This window comes from Brienomyrus brachyistius, chromosome 9 (genome assembly GCF_023856365.1).
Source record: "Brienomyrus brachyistius isolate T26 chromosome 9, BBRACH_0.4, whole genome shotgun sequence".
NCBI classification, from domain to species: Eukaryota; Metazoa; Chordata; class Actinopteri; order Osteoglossiformes; family Mormyridae; genus Brienomyrus; species Brienomyrus brachyistius.
Window position 1 is genome coordinate 17,049,921 of NC_064541.1, and position 19,329 is coordinate 17,069,249.

Here is a 19,329-nt window from a genome sequence, read left to right on the forward strand (position 1 = left end):
AATGCTGATTTTGCCTGTGGTGAACAGTGCTCTGGGAAATCTACTGTATATGTCCCGCCTTATTCGGCATCCTCTTTGGCATTTGCCTGTTTTGCTGGGGATCCCTAGAAGAGCCGACAGTTTGACCAGCAGTTTTCTTTGGGGTTGTAGTAAGTAACTGGGCTGGTACTCGCTATAAACTCTGAGTCCCATATGATGTAAGCGAACACGAAACGTGCAAATCGCACGCATTTGGAACTCTTGGCTTTCACACATTGTTGTTAACTATAGGTAACATAGTTCATAATGGGGAAAGTGGGGGAAAAAAATCGTTTTGCTCATTCCTGCGTAACAAAGGTTTCTGTGTGGATGTGGCCTGTATCGTTATCTGCTGTAAGAGGGGGTGTGTGTGTGTGTGTGTGTGTGTGTGTGTGTGTGTGTGTGTGTGTGTGTGTGTGCGCGCCTGCATGCCTGTACATAACCCCAGAGATCCGAGTCCACAGCTGAGTATGAATCACACAGCTGGGTGAGGAAGACTTCTGTGTTCCCACCACCTTTGCTCTCATCCCCCTAGCTGTGGGCTCTTCTCCTTCAGGAATGGAATGGGATCCCACCACAGGAACATTCCTTTGGAGCACCAGGCCATGTTGTTTCTCAGCTGCCGTTTTAGACGGCGCTTTTGTGCTGACTTGACCCTGTAGATCTTGTGAAAATCTAATGGGGGGGTTCCCGTGTGCCTTCATGCCCATTTGGAAACTCGACCCTATCTGTCTAAAGTACTTCTCCATGTGTAGCCTCAGATTAATTACACTTGGAGACGACTGGTTTAGTTGAGGTTTATTAGAGATTCAAGAATGGCCAGTGGAAGATGGGGCTAGAAACTAGAAACAGTGTCCATTCTGCGATGCTGTTTTGATGTTTTGCTGTTGGTTAATTTGTTCTCATAAAATAAGCATAGGAGGAGTAATGGCAAAAATTTTAAAAAATGACTGTTTTAACATTTCTGAAACATAATTTTGTGCGTATTTTTGGTGCTTTCATGAAAATTGAAAATGCCTCAGGCTCGGCCCGGTCATGCCTCAGCAGTGTGACACAGAGCAGAATTTGTAGCCGAGATGAGAGGGGAAGTGGCCCTGGGGCGTGAAGGGCGCAAGGCTGCAGACTGCGTACCTCCACAAATAAAGGAGCCTTTCCATGTGCCACATGCTTGGAGGCGAACTAAAGCTCGCGCATTTAGGACCAGATTCTAACTGCACAGCCGAGAGCATCTGCAGGACCATATGGCAGCTTTCCTGATGAGGGACAGTCCCTGTTAGTTAAATGGTTAACAGATCACTTATCCAAAGTGACATAGATGGCTGATAGTTGTAGATTATACAAAAGTGCATAGCTAGGTATTCTAACTGAAGGAAGGTTAAGTCAGGTTAAGTTCCTTACAGCAACAGAGCTCTTTATCAGGCTGGTAATCTTATCCTTATGTCCAGTCTCTTGTCAGCAACATGGCTGGTATATTTTCAGTTCCATCACCCATTTTGAAATGTAGAAGTTGTGTATGAACTTGCCTTAATTTAGTCTTTTTTTTTTCCATGATTTTTGTTTGTTTTCCCTCAGTATTCATGTGCCATTGGGGGATTAAATTGTTAGAAAGCATTTGTTGGTTTGAAACCATTTCCTTTTCTACTGAATAGGGAGATTCACTTAAAAAGATGTGAGCTAGGTTTGCTAATCTAATTGCAAAGTTATTGGCGTCTTTGAAGGTAGGAGTTACATGCCAAATGATAGTGTCCCCTGGGCTTCCTGTTGAGTGCTCCTTGTATAGGGATTCAAGTCAAGACTGGCTTCAGCTATGGATTAAGTTTTATTTTTCTGAATGATATCAGTATCTAGTTCAAGGGTACAGCAGCTGTTTACTAGTATTTGAATGTGGAATCACTGTAACACTTGGGGCTATGTCAGAATGAAATGATGATGATTTAAAACACCCAAGTTGTCAACATAATTTGGAACATACACATGCATCCGCACCCACACCTAAGCTCGTTGAAATAGACAGATCAGTTTAATAAATGCTTCCTTTTGTCAGAAGCCAACAGAGGGAATTTATAAGTCATAAAGATGATACTTGTGTTCCTTTCAGCAGCAAGTAATGTCTAAATGAGCCGGCTTATGTACGGTTTTGATTGAACTGTCAGTGTTTTTGTATTATGTCTGTTAAAGTAAAAACATTAAGCCGTCTGACGTGTAGAGCACTCTTCTACTGTTTGTGTAGATCTTTTATTCCGGAACGTTTGGGCCCCTCTAATGCAAACGCTCATGGACACACTGGGGTAAATAATATTTTAGTTTCTGATACCAAAGTAGGGGGTTTAAAAAAAGGCATCAAGGCTTTCTGCAAGAACTCTGTGTCTGTTAGATGATAGCATTCGGCTAAAAATTGCTAGCATCTTCGTTGCTAAAATTCTAGTTTTAACTTGAGTTATTAAAAGCAAGTCACTCTTTGGTGTCAGCTGGAGACATGTTTTAGTTACGGTGGCTCCCAGTGCCACTGCTGTTCTGGTTTCTGTGCTCCTGTGTCGCTGTAGTCGCACAAGATTTCCTTACCGCCAAGATGGAGAGCCGTCGCCCTCAGGCCTGGTGATATGACAGTGATGTCTTTAATGTAGCTGACTAGGCATAGCCGCGAGAGCAGAGGCACGTCGCTGAACAGGATCTGCCTCGTTAGGCTTGGCTTTTTGGGAGCAGCCACACTTTGTGTTAACATTGTAATGGAAACTGCATTGTGTAGTCCTAGCGTATGGTGGATTGATTCACATTTCCTCCGCATGTGGACGTGTTGGGTGATTTTGATGACCGTAGAAAATCCTCAGGTTTTATTCACCATCTTGATTGGAGTCTGAGGAAGGAGGAGATGCTAGACCAGAGGTCCAGCCCAAAGTGTATAGCAGCTGTCAGACATCCGGTCTGTGTTGGTAGTTCGATGTATGTCTCCTGCTTCTGTTGTTCAAAAGTTGGGCTTCAGTCATCTAATCTCCTGCTCTGTGTTCCCCTCTCCCAACAGCAACACCCCACCCCTACCAGCATTCGAGGGTAAAGGCTTCCAAAGCTAGGAGAGACTCGATCAGCAGGCTGCAACCCCCCCCCCTCCCCCCACTGAACAGACCATGAACTGACCGCCCAGTGTCCTGGCCCTCGTGCTGTTTCCCTCTTTATTTTTTCCTGCGGGGTAAGAACTTCTTGATCAGCTCCCGCAGGCAGGGGATAGAGAAGAGAGGGTCCATCCCGCCGCTGACATCACACCCCATCCCCCCCCCCAGATCGCCACACACACCTTCGACCTGTCGACTTCCTTCACCTCTCCACCACCATACAGGAAGCATGGGGAGAAAAAAGATTCAGATCCAGAGGATCACAGATGAGCGCAACAAACAGGTGAGGATCGATCAGGAGCCTTGTCTGTCTGTGAATGGGCAGTTTTGCTGGAGATGGCAGAAGTATCGAAAGCTGAACTCAGCAGACCAGAGAGAGCCCAGTCAGAGCCATGAGGCACCTGTACATTTCTGTTACATCTGAACAGACCAACGATTTTTTTACATTTTTGATATATATTTCATTTTGCACTGTTTGAAGTTTTTCAAATTACCGCAAGCACTGATATGCGCTGACAGTTTTGAGAGATTTTTGTTTTTTTGTCGTCTGATGTTCAATCAGAATCAACAGCTGATGGCAGAAACAAGGAAGAGCGACAGCATTCCTTGTTTTTATGTTGGTCTCCTCGACCAGGGAATTGGTTACTCCCTCTGTGTAAGGTAGACAGTAAGCTGCTTGAAACACCTTCACATTGGAAATACCAAGCTAATGTCCATACCATTAACGAATTTGTTAATTTCAAGAAGCAAGATATTCGTAGAAATGTTTTAGATCCGGGTTTTCAAGAGTAGCCAAAAACGCCTTCCGATTTAAATTCTTCTTGCTTTATGAGTTTAATAAGAAATGCTAAAACATCATTTATAAACGCAGCACAGTATGTAATTAATTTGCTTGTGGCTCTTTAGCTGTAGGGACGTTTTAATGCTTGAGTGAACAATATTTAAATTCGCTGTTGTGTCATTACTCAGTCCAAGAGCAGATGTCTAATGACAAGCATCCCATGTTCAATGGGCTTGTGTGGGAGACTGGTATTCCAGAATATGGGACTTGGACAACAGCTCCCTCTGGACTATAACCCCTCTCCACACCCACAGCACTGGTGTTTTCCGTGTGGAACGTAGCTGTGTAATGAAGACTACACAGGCTGCCTTAATCCCTCCATTACCAAAGAGGAGCACATTCCCATGATTCTCACTGTCGTGTTACACGGCTCCTTTGCGATCTCCCTTCATCTCCTTGCGACTCCTGCCTGATATTTATCTTTAATTAATTTTCCCCATGCTACAGTCAAACTCGACACACATGCCTTAATTACCCACGGGCACGGTCCTAAGAGGAGTGATCAGAACGGGGTGAAGTCAGGTGTGTGACTTGCTGATGAGTAAGCTAATTGCTTAATCGCTTAATGGTATCTTTCATGAACCATTTGATTGGTGAAAATTGAATAGAATGGATAATATTTTCTGGAGGAGAACAAAAACATTGGCTACATTGCATGGCTATAGTTATTTCCCCCCAAAGTATTTTATTTTGATCATGTTGACATTCATATGATGGATGGCGACACAAAGACTATATTCCACAGTAGTTTCTCTGACTTTCACTTGTATATGACTTAAATGGCATTAGTTGAAAGTCAGAAGACTTTCAGCACTATATTTTGTCTTCTGTGTGTTCCTACCCTCTCCCAATGCTTTCCATTTCTGTTGTGATTCAATTGTGTGTATTTTTCCTGCGCCTGTGTGTGTGTGTGTGTGTGTGTGTGTGTGTGTGTGTGTGTGTGTGTGTGTGTGTGTGTGTGTGTGTGTGTGTGTGTGTGTGTGTATTTTTGTGCAGAGCGGGGGGTGGGTGTCTCATAGGCGGTTGCCCGTGGAAACGACCCCAAAATAATCTGATCCGTGGTGGCGCGATGAGGGCGAGAACGAGGGGGAAAGAGAGGGGAAGGGGGTGTAACGTGGGTGGAGATGGGGGGGGGGGCGGCCTTCTGCCTGAGAGAGCTTCTTCAGTGTGACATGGGCAATATGTGGGCAATTAGTGACAGAGAGAGTGACAGGAGCAGGAACTGGAGATTTTTTTTCACGTGACAAAACTTCCTGTGATTCTGCGCGTCTCAATTTGCGGTCTTGATCTTGATTGTTCGAGGATGCAAAACAAAGATTAGGAAGATGTCGCTAATTCACTGCGCCCCCTTAGACATACCACTTTCCAGAAGAAAATGAAGGGGCAGCAACCCTCCCCAGCTCTCCCTCTCGATCAATGTGACTTTCTGTTCCCATGGAAATATTGTACATCTTGTTACGTTTCAGTGAGCTGTGTCTCGCCTCTGCGTCTGTCCTTAAATGTTTGGTGTTGACACTGTGCGGTGGGTCTTATTTAGTCTACAGTGGTCTCATTTTGTATGCTCTTCACTTGACCTGCTGTGTGGTTCTCCTCTTTTCTACCCTCTCCACACATTCCCGCTATCCTGTCATTCTCTTTGGTTGTTCTTTCATTCTCTTCCGTCTGTTACTTTGCTTTCGTTTTGCTCATGCGAATGTGCCATTCATACTACAAATGGTCTCCTCTGATTTTAAAATTTGCCTTTTCGCCCCCTCCCACTCCTATCCCCCTCCCACACCCGCTTCACAGGTGACGTTCACCAAGCGCAAATTCGGCCTGATGAAGAAGGCCTACGAGCTGAGCGTGCTGTGCGACTGCGAGATCGCCCTCATCATCTTCAACCACTCCAACAAGCTCTTCCAGTACGCCAGCACCGACATGGACAAGGTGCTGCTCAAGTACACCGAGTACAACGAGCCGCACGAGAGCCGCACCAATGCCGACATCATCGAGGTACGACGGCCTTCACCCGACATGACTGAGAGCCTATTATTTCCTGAATGTCGCCTCTGAATGAGCTCCTGTGACCTATCGGCCAGCCCTGGCGCATCAGGGCGGCTTCCTCGACTGCAAAGGCGACGTGTCATTGAACCAGGACGGATGTTAATTTAAAGTTGCTCTCAGTCTGTCCATTAAGTGCCGTGTGATCTAACACTCTGGGTCTCTCAGAACGTCCTCCGCGCCGGTCAGAAATACGATACGTGACCTTTTTTGTCAGCAAGCCCTTTCGCCCACCAACATTAGGCATGGTAGGCCGTGCACGGGCTGGGGCCAGAAGGTACACTGATAGTTTGGCTTTTGAGGGTGGACAGGGGGCCCCGCGGGCTCCTGCGTGCCACTGGCAGGGCTCCCGGAAGGCGGTGGGACGGCAGAAGCGGGGACAGTTGGGTCTGCTTGCTCCCCCTCCCCAGCCTTGGCCATCGGGCCCTAAGTGTGCGGGCAGGAAAACGGCCCTGAGCAGCCCTCACCCTGAGCGCCTTCCTCTGCCCTCAGCGAGACCACAGCCGCATGCTGCCGCATGGCCAGACGGCCTTGTCACTTACAGCAGCCAAACCACAGTGGCGTTTTTCATCGATTTCCTACCCTGTGCCTTTATTTGTGCTGCATGGAAAAAGATTAATGTTTAGAAGGGCTGAATTAATCAACGGATATCTCCTCCTTTACGAATAACTTAATTTTTCTAAGACCAGCTCAATAATGTGAATGCAACATAATGTTTGCCAGTCACAGTAGGCTGCGCATTGCAGAGCATTGGGCAGGGTAGAGCAGGGTTTAATCAGGGAGTTTATTGTAGGAATGTACCAAGTGTTGATGGTGTTGGTGGGGGTGTTTGGACCAACTGGAACCCTTTAAAAATCAGAAGGACACGGTGAAGTTGAAGCTGAAACGCCGGATATGTGGAGTCTTCCCTCAAGCCTCACTCAGTTGACCCAGTAAAAGTATGTCTTTTCATTATGTTGTCTTTTTTAGTTGCAGGTTCAACTGAGCCATTGTTCTCTATAAACTGAATATTTGTCACAGCTGACAGGCCTGGTGAAGGGTAAATTAATCAGGGCGTGGTCTCTATGCTGCTCAAGGAAAAGCTTCTTGTGGCGTTTTATAAGTGTGTCACGGTGAAGACCGGGGGAGCAGCGAGACATGCAGCCCTCCCTGGTCCCCAAACCGTTCCGAGTCACGTCGGTACCAGTCCAGCCGGCTGGCCTCTGCGAGCCATCCGAAATATCGTGGCCTCCCAAGGACCTGCTGCTGGACAGCTTTAAGGACGTACCTCAGAGGAACCCTTGGGGGGCTAAACGGGGCACAAATGCATGGCTTAAAATGGGCTGGTGCACTTCCCCTGTCTGCCTGCCTCCTGGAGATAGGAACAGCTAAATTAACTAGATTATACATGAAGGGCATGTGATTTTGAACCGGTGGGAAGCAGAGATCAGATATCAATGTCGGGGGTAATTCATGCCACCCGTTTCTCCGCTGATTGAATTTGACCGAGGATGAGCGCTGATGCACACGCACACACAGACACGCACACACACACGCACACATGCAGACACATATGATCAAAATTTCATTTCCATGTGATCAGCTGTCGCTTTTGAAATATGGAGGGAGTGGGCATGTACTCCGCCTCTCAGCCCTGCACGTGCCACGGGTGAAGGCAGCTTCCTCCTCCTGCCAGAATGTGTTAATCTGCTTGACTGCGGATCCCAGTCAGGAGGGGGTGGAGGAAAGAGTGAGAGAGAGGCGGAGGCTGGTAAAGCACTGAGATGGACTGAGGAGTCTTGTACATGAGGGTGCACATCTTGTCTTGGATGATGATGTTGTAAGGGTTTGTCATCACCTAGATCTTAGATCATGGAGGGGAGGTTTATGTGCCATGCATAAATAATACCCTTGGGCACCTTGAGTACTTCCAAAGATCAAAGCTGGGTGAGGTGGGTGGGGGCAGAACAGCAAGTAGAAGGGTTTTTGAATGTTTAGCCCTGAAGACATTTCATATCCTCATTGTACCTATGCCATCCTAGTAAGTCACATGATAGGATTAGAATTCTCATAAATCCCTTCATTTCACGCTCTGTTGTCCATTTGGTCATTGTATGTAAACAAATGACTAAAATGTTTCTTAATGTTGACATAGCAGTTTGGAGAGAACTGGTTGACTGTTCCTTGACAATGTGCCTTGTAACTTCATGGTAAGTGGGAAAACGCTTGTTACTGGTGAATTTATGGGTGATTTGATACTGATATTTGGTGAAGATGCTTGTTCAGTAAAGCTGGTGTCACGGTATTAGTCTTGCCGATGATCCTTATGAGTTAAATGAGCAGTTGTTGCTTGATGGAGATTGGCAAAGGCTATTAACTTCTTCCAGGAGTTCAACAATCTTTATGGTTTGAGCAGGCTAGATCCATGGGTGCTGTGTGGCTCAGCAGGTTAGGCGTCTGCGCCTGTCACCTGAAGGTCACCAGTTCAAGTCCCATTCTCATATTTGAATAGGCACCTGACTGCTGTGCCCTTAAGCTCCAACACCAAATAAAAGGCCTGGCCCTGAGCTCAGACCCCAGGCTTCGCTCTCAGTCGTATATACGTGTGTGTGTCTCAAAGGAGCGAAGACGGGATATGTGAAAGGAAGCAATCCAATGTGCAAATGGTGAAGCATCCTTTAAGGCTATGAGGAGCCAAAGAGCGCTATGGGATTTTATGTGTGTCATACTTGTAGTGCACTGTTGCTTGGTGGGCCGCATGGAGCATAAGCATTAACGCTATCTGGGGGGGGCCTCAGAACTCTTGCACTGCATGCGGCCAGTGGGACTCAAGGACTAAAATATCCCATGTTGTGCCACAGATTAAATGAAAGGGATAGAGGTATATTTTACAACAGGGAGAATGGGAGAGCATCTCCCTGATGGTGATGAGCGGTGGGAACAACATGGATGGACAACAAACAGGGCCTTGAGCTTGAGGACGGCATAGATCTCTCTGCCGGGAAACTGCTAGCTGGTACCATGATATAGGGAATCACTCAGAAGAATGGTACATAGGGATTGGTTAACAGATAGAGCTGACCAGTCAGACCAGCCGGCCGACTGGCTCCCATGATCAGGCACCCAGCACACAGAATACACTACAAACATGCCTTTGACATGCCAGCCAGGGGCCTTGAGAGCTACAGTAGGGAGGCTGGAAATCATGGCCTGAGATGGGTGTGAAAATGGCTTTGTCCTGGTAGGCGTCTGCAAGCTGCTGGCCGGCAATGGTAGTCTCAGGATCACTTTCTTCGACTAACCGAAGTCTGTAACTTTAACCGGAAGATGGGGAAGCGCATGGCATTACTTTGGTGTCCTTCCTGTGGGATTCTTTGTAATATGCGCCGTGTTCTATTTATAGTGATAGGAAGTGCAGTGACACTTTCCTGGGATAGATTAAATTCTACCTATTGGTTAATGGCCTTTAGCAGAACGTACGATGGTCAAAGGCTGTCTGTCAGCTCCCTTCAAAACAGGGCTGAACGCAACCCAATGGGATGGTTAGACTGAGAGTGTAAAGAGTGGTGTTTTTCAGTACTCTGTATGGTGTTTTTCCCTATTAAATATATCATGTATACGTCAGAGGTCTTGGTAGGATTTGTGAGTACAAACCCATCCCAGTTTGCCCATCTCTATTTAGGGCCATGGTCATCAAGGATGATTAGCAGTTATTCATCAGCCGAGTGCGGGATTTGTAATAGAACTTCAGGTAAATCTTTTCCACACTGCCTGACTTGTTTACTTTTCTACTGAATGACTTTTACTAACTAGCCATATTAAAATAAAATTGCAATATCTGATGGGGAAGATGTCTGGAAGTAAGTGGTAATCTATAGTAGTTTACTGACTGATTTTTAATCCAGCTGCTAATTTTCAACTGGAAGGATGAGAGGTCTAATGTACTACAGGGTAACTGTTAAGTAGTTTTCCTTTCGTTATTTTGTGTGTCGTTTGATTTTTACATCAGGCTTCAAAAATAATGTCTTTGTTACATGGTAGTAATGCTGGCTTGCCAAGGCAACACTGGTTAGCCGTGTTACAGGCATTTGCTACTTTTCATAGCGATTTGTAGACCGGGTGGCTCCTATGGGCCCAATTAACTGAACCGAAGTGCCATGACCGCATTTATTCAGTAGCCAATCTCATACAAAAGCTTAAAACTCCACTTATTCTTTAAGGCATTCGAATCGCGCTATGCTGTGCCGGTGTGTCTCTGGAAATTTGCATTTGAAAAAAACGTACAAAATGGATTTGTTTTGTCTGTTAGATGTCTGAATTTGATTGAACAAAGAACAGCATGTAAGAAGGCTATTGATGTAATAGTTACTTTAATAATAAATCAAATTTGAAATGAAAACCTCTCCATTTAGCTCATTCTGTTTTGAATAAGACGTAGCCTTATAAGGCTTGAATACTTCTCGTTCACATTGAAGCTTGGCAAGTTAAAAGCATAGCCATATGTTTAAATACACCTCATCTGCACAGTACACTCTCTGTAGAAGCACAGTAATGAAGTCCAGCAGAAAAAAGAAATAAAGACCATGTTTTGGATCCGCCCCAGCTATGAATGTCTGTTAAAATCCATCAACTACTAGTGCACAGAAAGGACCAAAAGTTATTTGTAAACGTTGGCTCTCTTTTCACCACATATGTTCATGATTATAAATTTCTTCCTTTTCTGGTCACTGAAATTTCTGTCTGCAAAGTCAATGTAAGAAACATTGACAAATTAATTGGATTGCAAAGGCAATTTGATTTTATTTTATTTTTTTTAATTGAGAGGTATTCTTAAAGAGAACTCCATGTCGTACGTCACTTAGCAGCACGGTCGTTATGACAGTTGGGTAACTAGGGATAGATTATTCAGGAATTGTGCCACTCTGTAAACCTGTCTCCCCCTACTCCCCTTCTCGAAAATATTCAGACTTTACGAAAGAAAGGCTTTAATGGCTGCAACAGTCCGGAGCCAGATGGGGAGGACTCTATTGACCAAAGCCCCCTGAACGACGACAAGTTCCGCAAGACCAACGAGGACCTGGACATGCTCTTCAAAAGATACGGCGTGAGTACCAAGCTCATCCCCTCCAATTCTAACGTCTCCTCTCTCTCTTTCTTTCTCTTTTTTTTATTTTTTTGTCCTCCCTGAACCAAGGCTCTGAGCAAGAAAGAGCACCGTGACTCTGAGAGTCCAGACCCCGAGGAGCCCTTCTCCCTCACCCCCCGCACAGAAGAGAAATACAAAAAAATTGACGAGGAATTTGATAAAATGATGCAGAACTATAGGCTGTCAGTGAGTACAGGAGTCGCCGCCTTAGAGACTGACAGCAAGCCGTAGAGCCGCCCGTCGGAATCCCCTTCGAGTGTGTTTGGGCAAGGATGGAGGTGCGGGAGCATTTAAAGGCACAGCTACAATTCGGTCCTTGCTGCCCCTAGAAAATTGGTGGGAAAGTTTCGCTCAAAGGAAGCACTGGCGAGTCCAAAATGTGCTCTGGATCCGCTTCCCTTTAAAGCTCTCTTGCCGCGCTCCTTCTCTTCGTCCTCCTCCTCCTCCTCGTGTCAGGAGCCACACGGCGCACTCTGCCTGTGTTGTGCCTTTAATGCTTTGTGTGACGTGTGATCTGTCTGCCTCGTCCCCACGCTGCCGGGCTGTCCCCCTAGGTCTTTATTTTTATCTCGGCGTTGGCTTAGCTGGCCCACGCGCGGCTCCTTCTGTCAGAGATGCCGGCGGAGAAATCTGTGGCAGTGCCTGCTGCCGCGGCCGTGCTCTGCCAGAGCGGGGTTTCGTGACACTGTCCCGGGTCAGGTGACACCCAGAGGATTGCCTCATTGGTCCAGCACAGGCTGTTTACAGCAGACAAATACTTTAACAAGGGTAGTTTCAGATTGTAATCAGTGCAATCTAAATGAACTAGTTTATTATTGGTTTATTATTATTATTAATAATAATAATAACAATAATAATAATAATAAATATATAATAATGTTATTAAAGGTATGTGAATTGTTTCCATTTGCCACAAGTGTATGGTATTTTTAATGTATAATAATTGTCATTTATTTAAAAAAATTATATATACACACACACACACACACACACACACACACACACACACACACACACACGTAGGTCTCAATGTGCTGGGTATTATGCTAACCTTAACTTGTATAGTTTCCCGATCTGCGTTAATCAAGCAGTATTCAGCCTGTGTTTGGTGAGAAGCATCCTTGGTGTGTGCTGCTTGTTCAGAACGTGCTCCATTTGGAGGAGGAATTTCATGCACCTTTGGAGACAGACGAGCGTGGCCTCGACTCCCCCCACGCACGCCCCTCCCACTTTTTGCCCAGCACACTTGTCAGGGGTCACGGGAAACTGCAGCATACAGCACAGGTCCCTCGGAGAGCGAGACACGAGCAGCTCTGATGGAAGCACCAGCCCTACTGGCGATTTTGTGTGTGGAGAACAAGAGGAGGGTTTCAGAGCTGCAGGGCTGAACGTGCCCATATGTTCCCTGCAGGCTTGATCTCCATCTTCGTGTCTGATACATGTTCCTCCCTTAATTGTACCTCAGACAGGCAGCTGCAGCCATGACAGACTTCCAGACCCACGATTCATATTTAATTTACGTCGGCATAGCGAAAAATTCAAGATTAATGGTAAATCACGATCCCAAGGTCATCAGTCAAGAGTCAGATGTGCTCTTGTGTGCTGCAAAGGGAGGAGGGGGGCAGGGTGCCTCTTTTTGGCCTGCCAGTTGGTGCGAAGTGGACTGACACCATCTTACATTGATAGGGTAACTTTAAGAGGATTCTAGGACAGAAGGATGGAATCAAACTAGGGCATCAGTTTAATTCATTTTGATACCCTTGCATTGAAGCAATCCACCAGAGTAAAGTTCAGGTCAGAAAATAGGTTATTTTTTTATTGCTGCCTGACTAAACTTTTGCAGTGCAGTGTAAGTGGAAGTCAAATCTTAAAATTTTAATATTAAGGGAGAAAAGCCAGATTTATCTTGCCTTAACCGCAATGTAGATAAAAAATTTAGGGCACAATATTGAACCCTGTTAAAAATTGAGTCAAAATCACTTAAAGTACCAAGCAAGTCTATCAAAACATATAACTAAAGCATGTAATTTTGCTATTGTTTCCTTGCGTTCTTGTACAGGACATAAGAAAATGCCCTGGTGCCTTCCATTACAATGTGTTCTTGCTCGTTTGTGTCCTAGAGCCTTGAGAAAGGTGAAGTGTAAGGTAGCTAGGGGGGGTATATTAATCTTGGTCGTCTTCCGTAGACACGCGTTGCAAAGTTGGCACCTTTAATGAGCTGCTTCAGTACGCTTCAATAGGGCTGCTGGTCCATCAAGGCCTCGAGTTGCACAGCACCCTAATGGTCCTCATCGCCTAGATACCAAAGGGAATAGGGCGAAGCGTTCCGAGCACGTTGGTGCTGACAGGTGCCATGCAATGTGCTGAATCCAACAGTCAGCGCCCTCGGACACGAAGTGCTGTATGCTGTATTTTTAACCCCGCCCCCACCTTCAACCCTGACACTAACCCCCCCCTTGCTTGGCCTGCGTGCAGTGTGGTTACTTGCGCTGTGTCTCTGAGCCGCTGGTACCAGCATGCCACTGAGGGGTCACCGACTTCCCTGCCTAATGTTAATACCCAGATGCCCTTTACTAGGTTATGCGAAGCACAGGTGTCCCCAGAAATGGCCTGACGTAGCATTGAGTTCCAGTCTTACAGTCAGTAAGCTGAATACAAAGGAGAAAGGTGATGTTTGTAGGATTCAGCTCCAAATCCTGGACAGTACAGCTGAACGTTTCGGTTTTATGCGAGATGAGAAGAATTCGGTAGTCGTGGACAAGGAATAAAATTGCACAAAGCTTAAAAGTTCAGCATTAAAGTACGTCTTTCACACTAAGGATCTAAATAGCATTAAATGCCATTTAATTTTTGCAATTTCTTTCCCATTCAGAGTTGAACACCTGCCAGCAATGTCTGCATTATGTGGAACGGAAAAGTAATTAAGTGAGCAGTACTGCTCACTGAGCATTTGATGTGGGCTGGTTTAACTTTTGAAGCAGAATCTGAATAATGATACTTATGAAACGAACACACCTGTTCTACACGTGTGTTAACATAATGCCATTGCCCATTGCGAGGGCTTGAAGGTCACCGAGCTTCACTGAGTGAACACATGCTTAGCTGTCATCTAATCATTTCTGGTAAATGTGCTGCATTAATCTGCCTTGTTCTGCCTACAAGCTCTTCCCAAGGACTTGTTGTGGTTATGTGTGCAAAGTCCCGTCTTAAAAATGTATTTTGCTATTATGAGCTGTTTCATGAACCTGTTCTAATTATACTGGTCTTTTCTGTTTTTAGAATTACTGCTCTTGTTTTTCACCACTGCACTTTGCTGTTTGCGGTCTTTACATCTTTTCCAGCTCCTTTTGATATTATAATTATGTAAATGGTCCCTGTAATTCACAAGTAGAGCTTTGTTTCTTTGTTCTCTTACTAATGTTATTTTTACGCAAAACTAGTCTAGCTACTTACATTTAAATTGTCCTTTAACATTAAAATTACTTTTTTAGTTGCATGTTTCAGAGTGATTTTAAAAGCCCATTTATTTCCTTCTATGATTTCCTATTGATTTATCATTTATGTATAAGGACAGTGATAAAAGATGATTGTTGCAGCTGTTTTTTATTTTTATAACACAGTTTGTAAAGTACTTGCATGTTGTGTATTTTGTGTGTCACATTCCATTTGCGTTCTTTCTTTCCATCTGGGGATGGTTCTGATCACCTCAAAACAAATCACCTGAAAGATTTGGAGCGTGTGAGAGGCGCAAGGACAGAAAAGGGGCAAAATTAAAAATCAACTCCTTAAACTGGGTCCCATTCAGGATAGGACAGGCAATGTCTGTCCCACATTCTAAATATAGAGGCCCTGTTTTTTCAGACGATCTGGGGAAAATAGGTTGCTCTTAGAAGGCAAAAATGGTCAAGTCCACTGAAAGCCTGCCCTTCTAAAGATGCCGTTTAGCAGCAGCAGTATGTAGTGGTTAGGATGCAATGAGACCAACCCTCACCTCTCAGTCCCTTTAGCTGGCTGGCTAACCACCAGGTGACTCTGCAGTGTGGACCTGCATTCTTGCGTGTGTCAGTGTGTAGCGTGTGTCCATGGCCCCATACCAACATCCTGATAGGAGATCTGACACATCTCCACAATTCAGACATGCATGTTTAGTTTGATTGCAGATTTTCTGTGTACTGCATAAGTACTTAATTGTAATCAGTGCAATCCAGTCTCAATTGATGAGTATAACCACATAAGTTTTTAAACCGTTGTTTGTATCACATGAAAATGGGCCTTCGAGGTACTGAGACAGGTAGTATGAAATGGTGGGTCTTACTCATGAAGACCTTCGCTACTGTACAGCCGCCTTATTCCCAGTAGGATCACCCAGCAGTGGGACTTTAATGGGAAAAGGTTCGGGTGTTTTTCAGAGTCTTATTTTAATAAGGTGAATTATGGGATGGATTTAGGGAGCATCCGTCTATCCAGCTACATATTTATTCATTTTGGGGCTAATAAGTTGCTTGATCGCATTTAGCTGTTGTCCATTTAAGGTCTTATTAGCCGGTTAAATAATGGGAAAGTCTATAGTTTCGTCGGCTTTATGGTGATGTCTAGCAAGATGACGGATAACTGGCATTTGTGTGCATCTCTGTAAAATGTTTTCTCTGTGTTTTTCTCAGTCTACAGTCCAGCCTCCCACTTTCTCCATGCCTGTCACAGTCCCAGTGACCAATCAGAATACACTACAGTTCAGCAACCCCAGCAGTGCCCTGGTTACCACCTCCTTTGTGACATCATCTCTGTCGGACCCCCGCCTCTTATCACCACAGCAACCAGCCCTACAGAGGAACACAGTGTCTCCAGGGTTACCACAGAGACCAGCCAGTGCAGGTAAGAAAGGTGAAGTAATAATTATTAAAGCATCCATTTTGAGGAGAAAGGAGCACATTCCTGCATAATTTCTCCACTGGCTGGTCGTCCTTCAGTCATTATGGATTGCAGCATGCAGTGTGGGAAGTAATTGACATTTTAGAACAGTTTTGTCCATTTTTTTCCCCCATATTTTTCAAATTTTTACAGGGAATATTATTGCTGAAAAGTGTGTTTTCCCAAAAGGCAGAGGAGTAGTCCCTTTGGGGGCTTATTTAACCTGTGTCTGTAACCCCCACACTGCCTTCTGCCCTAAAGCTCTCCATCAGGGGCCAGTGGGACTGAGTGTCCTAGTGTGGAAAGTTTGTTTCTCCCATTTAAATAGAGCTCTAGTGACTGGTCTCCCTTAGTCTCATACCTCACTGGGGCATAACTGGAAGACAGGTTTACAGTGGTTAATGGTGAAATGTACGTAAAATAAAACAAGAGGACAGCAATGTCTTTTTTTTCTTGGTTTATTTAATTTATGATATAAGCACTGATTTAGTGATGTGTGGTTAATTATATTGGGCCCTTCAATATTGATTCTGGAATTGATATTACTTCAAAAGACCACACATTTCAGGGGGAATAAAACCAAACTGAAGTGCAGAAATGCGCTCCTTTCCTGGGAGAAAATAAATATATATCAATCTCAGCACTGTGTGTGCATATCAGAAACTATTGGGATGCTTGCTTAATTCTCTAATAATGTTGCAAATTTACTGGTTTCATAACAAGTCTATTGACAAGCTGTGTTTAACATATCTAGCAGTATCTCGCAGACATTTTCTTTTTATTAAACACCATAATTTTTTTGACTGACTCATTCAGTTCTGTTCTTTGCTATTAATTCCAATTGTCGTCACTGGCTCCCAAAGGGATACTAAACACAAATGATCGGTGTTTTTAAATTATTGTAGTAAAGTGTTACTAATTTAAAAAGCACACAGTGATACTTGTCAATGAACTTTTTATAACTGCAATTTGGCTTTAAATTTTATTAGTGCTTGAAATTAAAGTTTTACTTTAGAACTTCCGGTATTTTCTAATGAGAGATGTATTTTTTGTAAACAAAGTAGTAAAGTAGTGATTTTTTCTTATGAAACCAATAAATTTGCTATAGTTTTACTGAATTAAGCAAGCTGTGAGCACTGTGTGTTTCCATGTGTTTCTGTGTGTCTGTCAGTCTGCCTGTCTATGTGTGTGTGACATTTTTTAGTTCTGAAGCTACTGAAATTCAGCTTTGTCAGTAGGACTGGCATCTCTAACAGTGCTGCGCAATGCTAATTTGTTCCTCTGTAGGGGCACTTCTAGGAGGTGAATTGAACAGCTCAAATGGAGCATGTCCGAGTCCAGTTGGTAAGTACGTCACAAACAGAACTTTGGCCTTCGGTCCTCTTATAAGAAGTTTAACTTTTTCTTTTTGGCCGTGGTCACAGAGGCTTGGGACTTTCAAGACATGTGGTTTAAATACCGAGACATTACAGATTAAATGACATGAAACCCGCAGCAATTCGGTGATTTCTTTTTGCAAACTTGAATCTTTTGTGGAAAAAAAAAAGTGAATGATATACTTAATGAATATTTGTGAGGAGATGGTATGAGAATGGGACATGGTTAGAAAGGCGTATGCAGTAGTGGTGCAGTAAGGGGACGGGTTGTGATAATGGCTTATCTCCCTCTGTCGCTGGACATTGTCACTCTGGTGAGAGCTGAAGGTCACAGAACTGCCTGGAAGCCTATTGGATGGGGAGAGAGCGAAGTAACAGACATGAATGGTCTTAACTAACACCTTCACCGCCTGCCTCCCCCATCTCCCACACAGTCAGCTGTTCCCTCACATCTCTGCAGCTGACTGCTTGTGCCATCTAAAAAGTCCTCTGTCTCTTACCCCCTCCACCACACACACACACACACACACAGACACAGACACACACAGACACACTCTCCAAGGTGCCTTTGACAGCTGCAAGTGTGGCACATTTTAGTGTTTAGCTTCGACGCGACACAATTAATAGAGAAACAATTTTCCCCGTTGCTTAACAGTACATTTATAGCGTCTGCGGTATCTCTCCGCTGTGCGTTTGCAGACCGGCCTCAGTAAGCTGCCGTTTCTCAGCCTGTGCTTGTTTGGTATCTCAGTCCCCTGCTGAGGAGCTTCTGCCTTGACCTTATTGGTTAAGACGGGTGAAACCTCAAAATCTGTGTCTGTGTACAGCGGCAGCACAAAATATCCTTTTTGACGTGTGTGATCTGTGGTTCCCAGTGCGTGAGGCGGCCCGGGTGACTCAATCGACCCACCCCCCTCCAATCCACCTACCCCTCCCCCCCCCCCCCCCCCCCGTTCTCAGCTGTCGTGTGAAGGCCTGGGATGGGGGAATGTCAGCATTGACGTCACCTAGAGTTCCTGGCATTCCGGCAGCAGAGCCTAGGGTAACCGGAGCTGCAGGCCACTGGGGACGGGACATGGTGGGGAAGGACTGGTTAGGGGTGGGTGTGGCGCTTGCAGTCAGACTCTCTTCATCTCTTTTCCTTGTGCTCAGCTGGATGGAGGGTATAGATACAGTTTCACCCTCCTGGGCAGGAAGGGAAGCACGCCGAGCCTTTTACTCCTTCCTGACTCACGGTTTTGCCAGTCTTGGATTTGCGTCTAGCCAGTAACACACTGGGTAGTGCTCAGGTATCACCGAAAGGCCTTTTATGTCTGGAAGCTCAGAGCGAATAAAACCATGGCTTATCTGCTGATGTTTAAAATTCTATGTTGCTTTGTTGATGGGACATGCTGGCAGTTTTTCAAGTGTCACCTGGTGAGGCAAAGTCTCCCCGTCTGGCCATCTGTGTCACTGTTTGTAGGGACGCCAGTCAGGTGCGCCTGTCACTCAGCGTAAGCCCTCACTGTGCTTGGCGGCGCCTCGCGCCATTCCGCATGAAACGCATCAACCCTTCCGCCCTTTTTGCAGGCTATTCTTCCATTCTGCTTGTCCTTCATATATAAATTCAAAATGTGCTCTAAATTTTTATATTCTACAGGGAATTGTGCAGCTCTTGTATGGAATAGCACGGATATCACAGTCCATTTCTAAATCTAAATCACCACTTTTTATTTAACAATATATCTGAAGTGTTTTTTTTCCTCTAATATTAACTTGAAATTTACTCTGTTTTATATATTATCTAGGAGAGGGAGATGCTAAAGCAAAAACCCTTTTAAGGCATTTTGTCTTTATTTTACTGTTAAATCTTGAAGGTTATTGTCTTTATTGAGGTGCATAGCTCGTCCTATGAATATGGCGACTTAAATGGAC

At 44.8% G+C, this 19,329-nt stretch overlaps 1 protein-coding gene across 20 annotated transcripts in view; it reads left to right on the top strand.

The window, feature by feature from the left end:
- Window positions 1-19,329, top strand: part of mef2d (myocyte enhancer factor 2d) — a 51,876-nt gene that overhangs the window by 17,398 nt on the left and 15,149 nt on the right. For 14 of the 20 annotated variants that reach the window (XM_049024900.1, XM_049024903.1, XM_049024898.1 and 11 more), the window contains 5 exons: window positions 3,038-3,408; window positions 5,755-5,958; window positions 10,952-11,089; window positions 15,793-16,003; window positions 17,327-17,383. In XM_049024900.1, the coding sequence (XP_048880857.1) occupies window positions 3,355-3,408; window positions 5,755-5,958; window positions 10,952-11,089; window positions 15,793-16,003; window positions 17,327-17,383 (664 nt within the window). In that variant the 5' untranslated portion in view covers window positions 3,038-3,354. Of the gene's footprint in view, window positions 1-2,529; window positions 2,614-2,650; window positions 2,939-3,037; window positions 3,409-5,754; window positions 5,959-10,951; window positions 11,090-11,179; window positions 11,318-15,792; window positions 16,004-17,326; window positions 17,384-19,329 lie in introns of those variants that run through there. The other 6 variants (XM_049024887.1, XM_049024907.1, XM_049024906.1 and 3 more) reach the window with 4 other exon arrangements.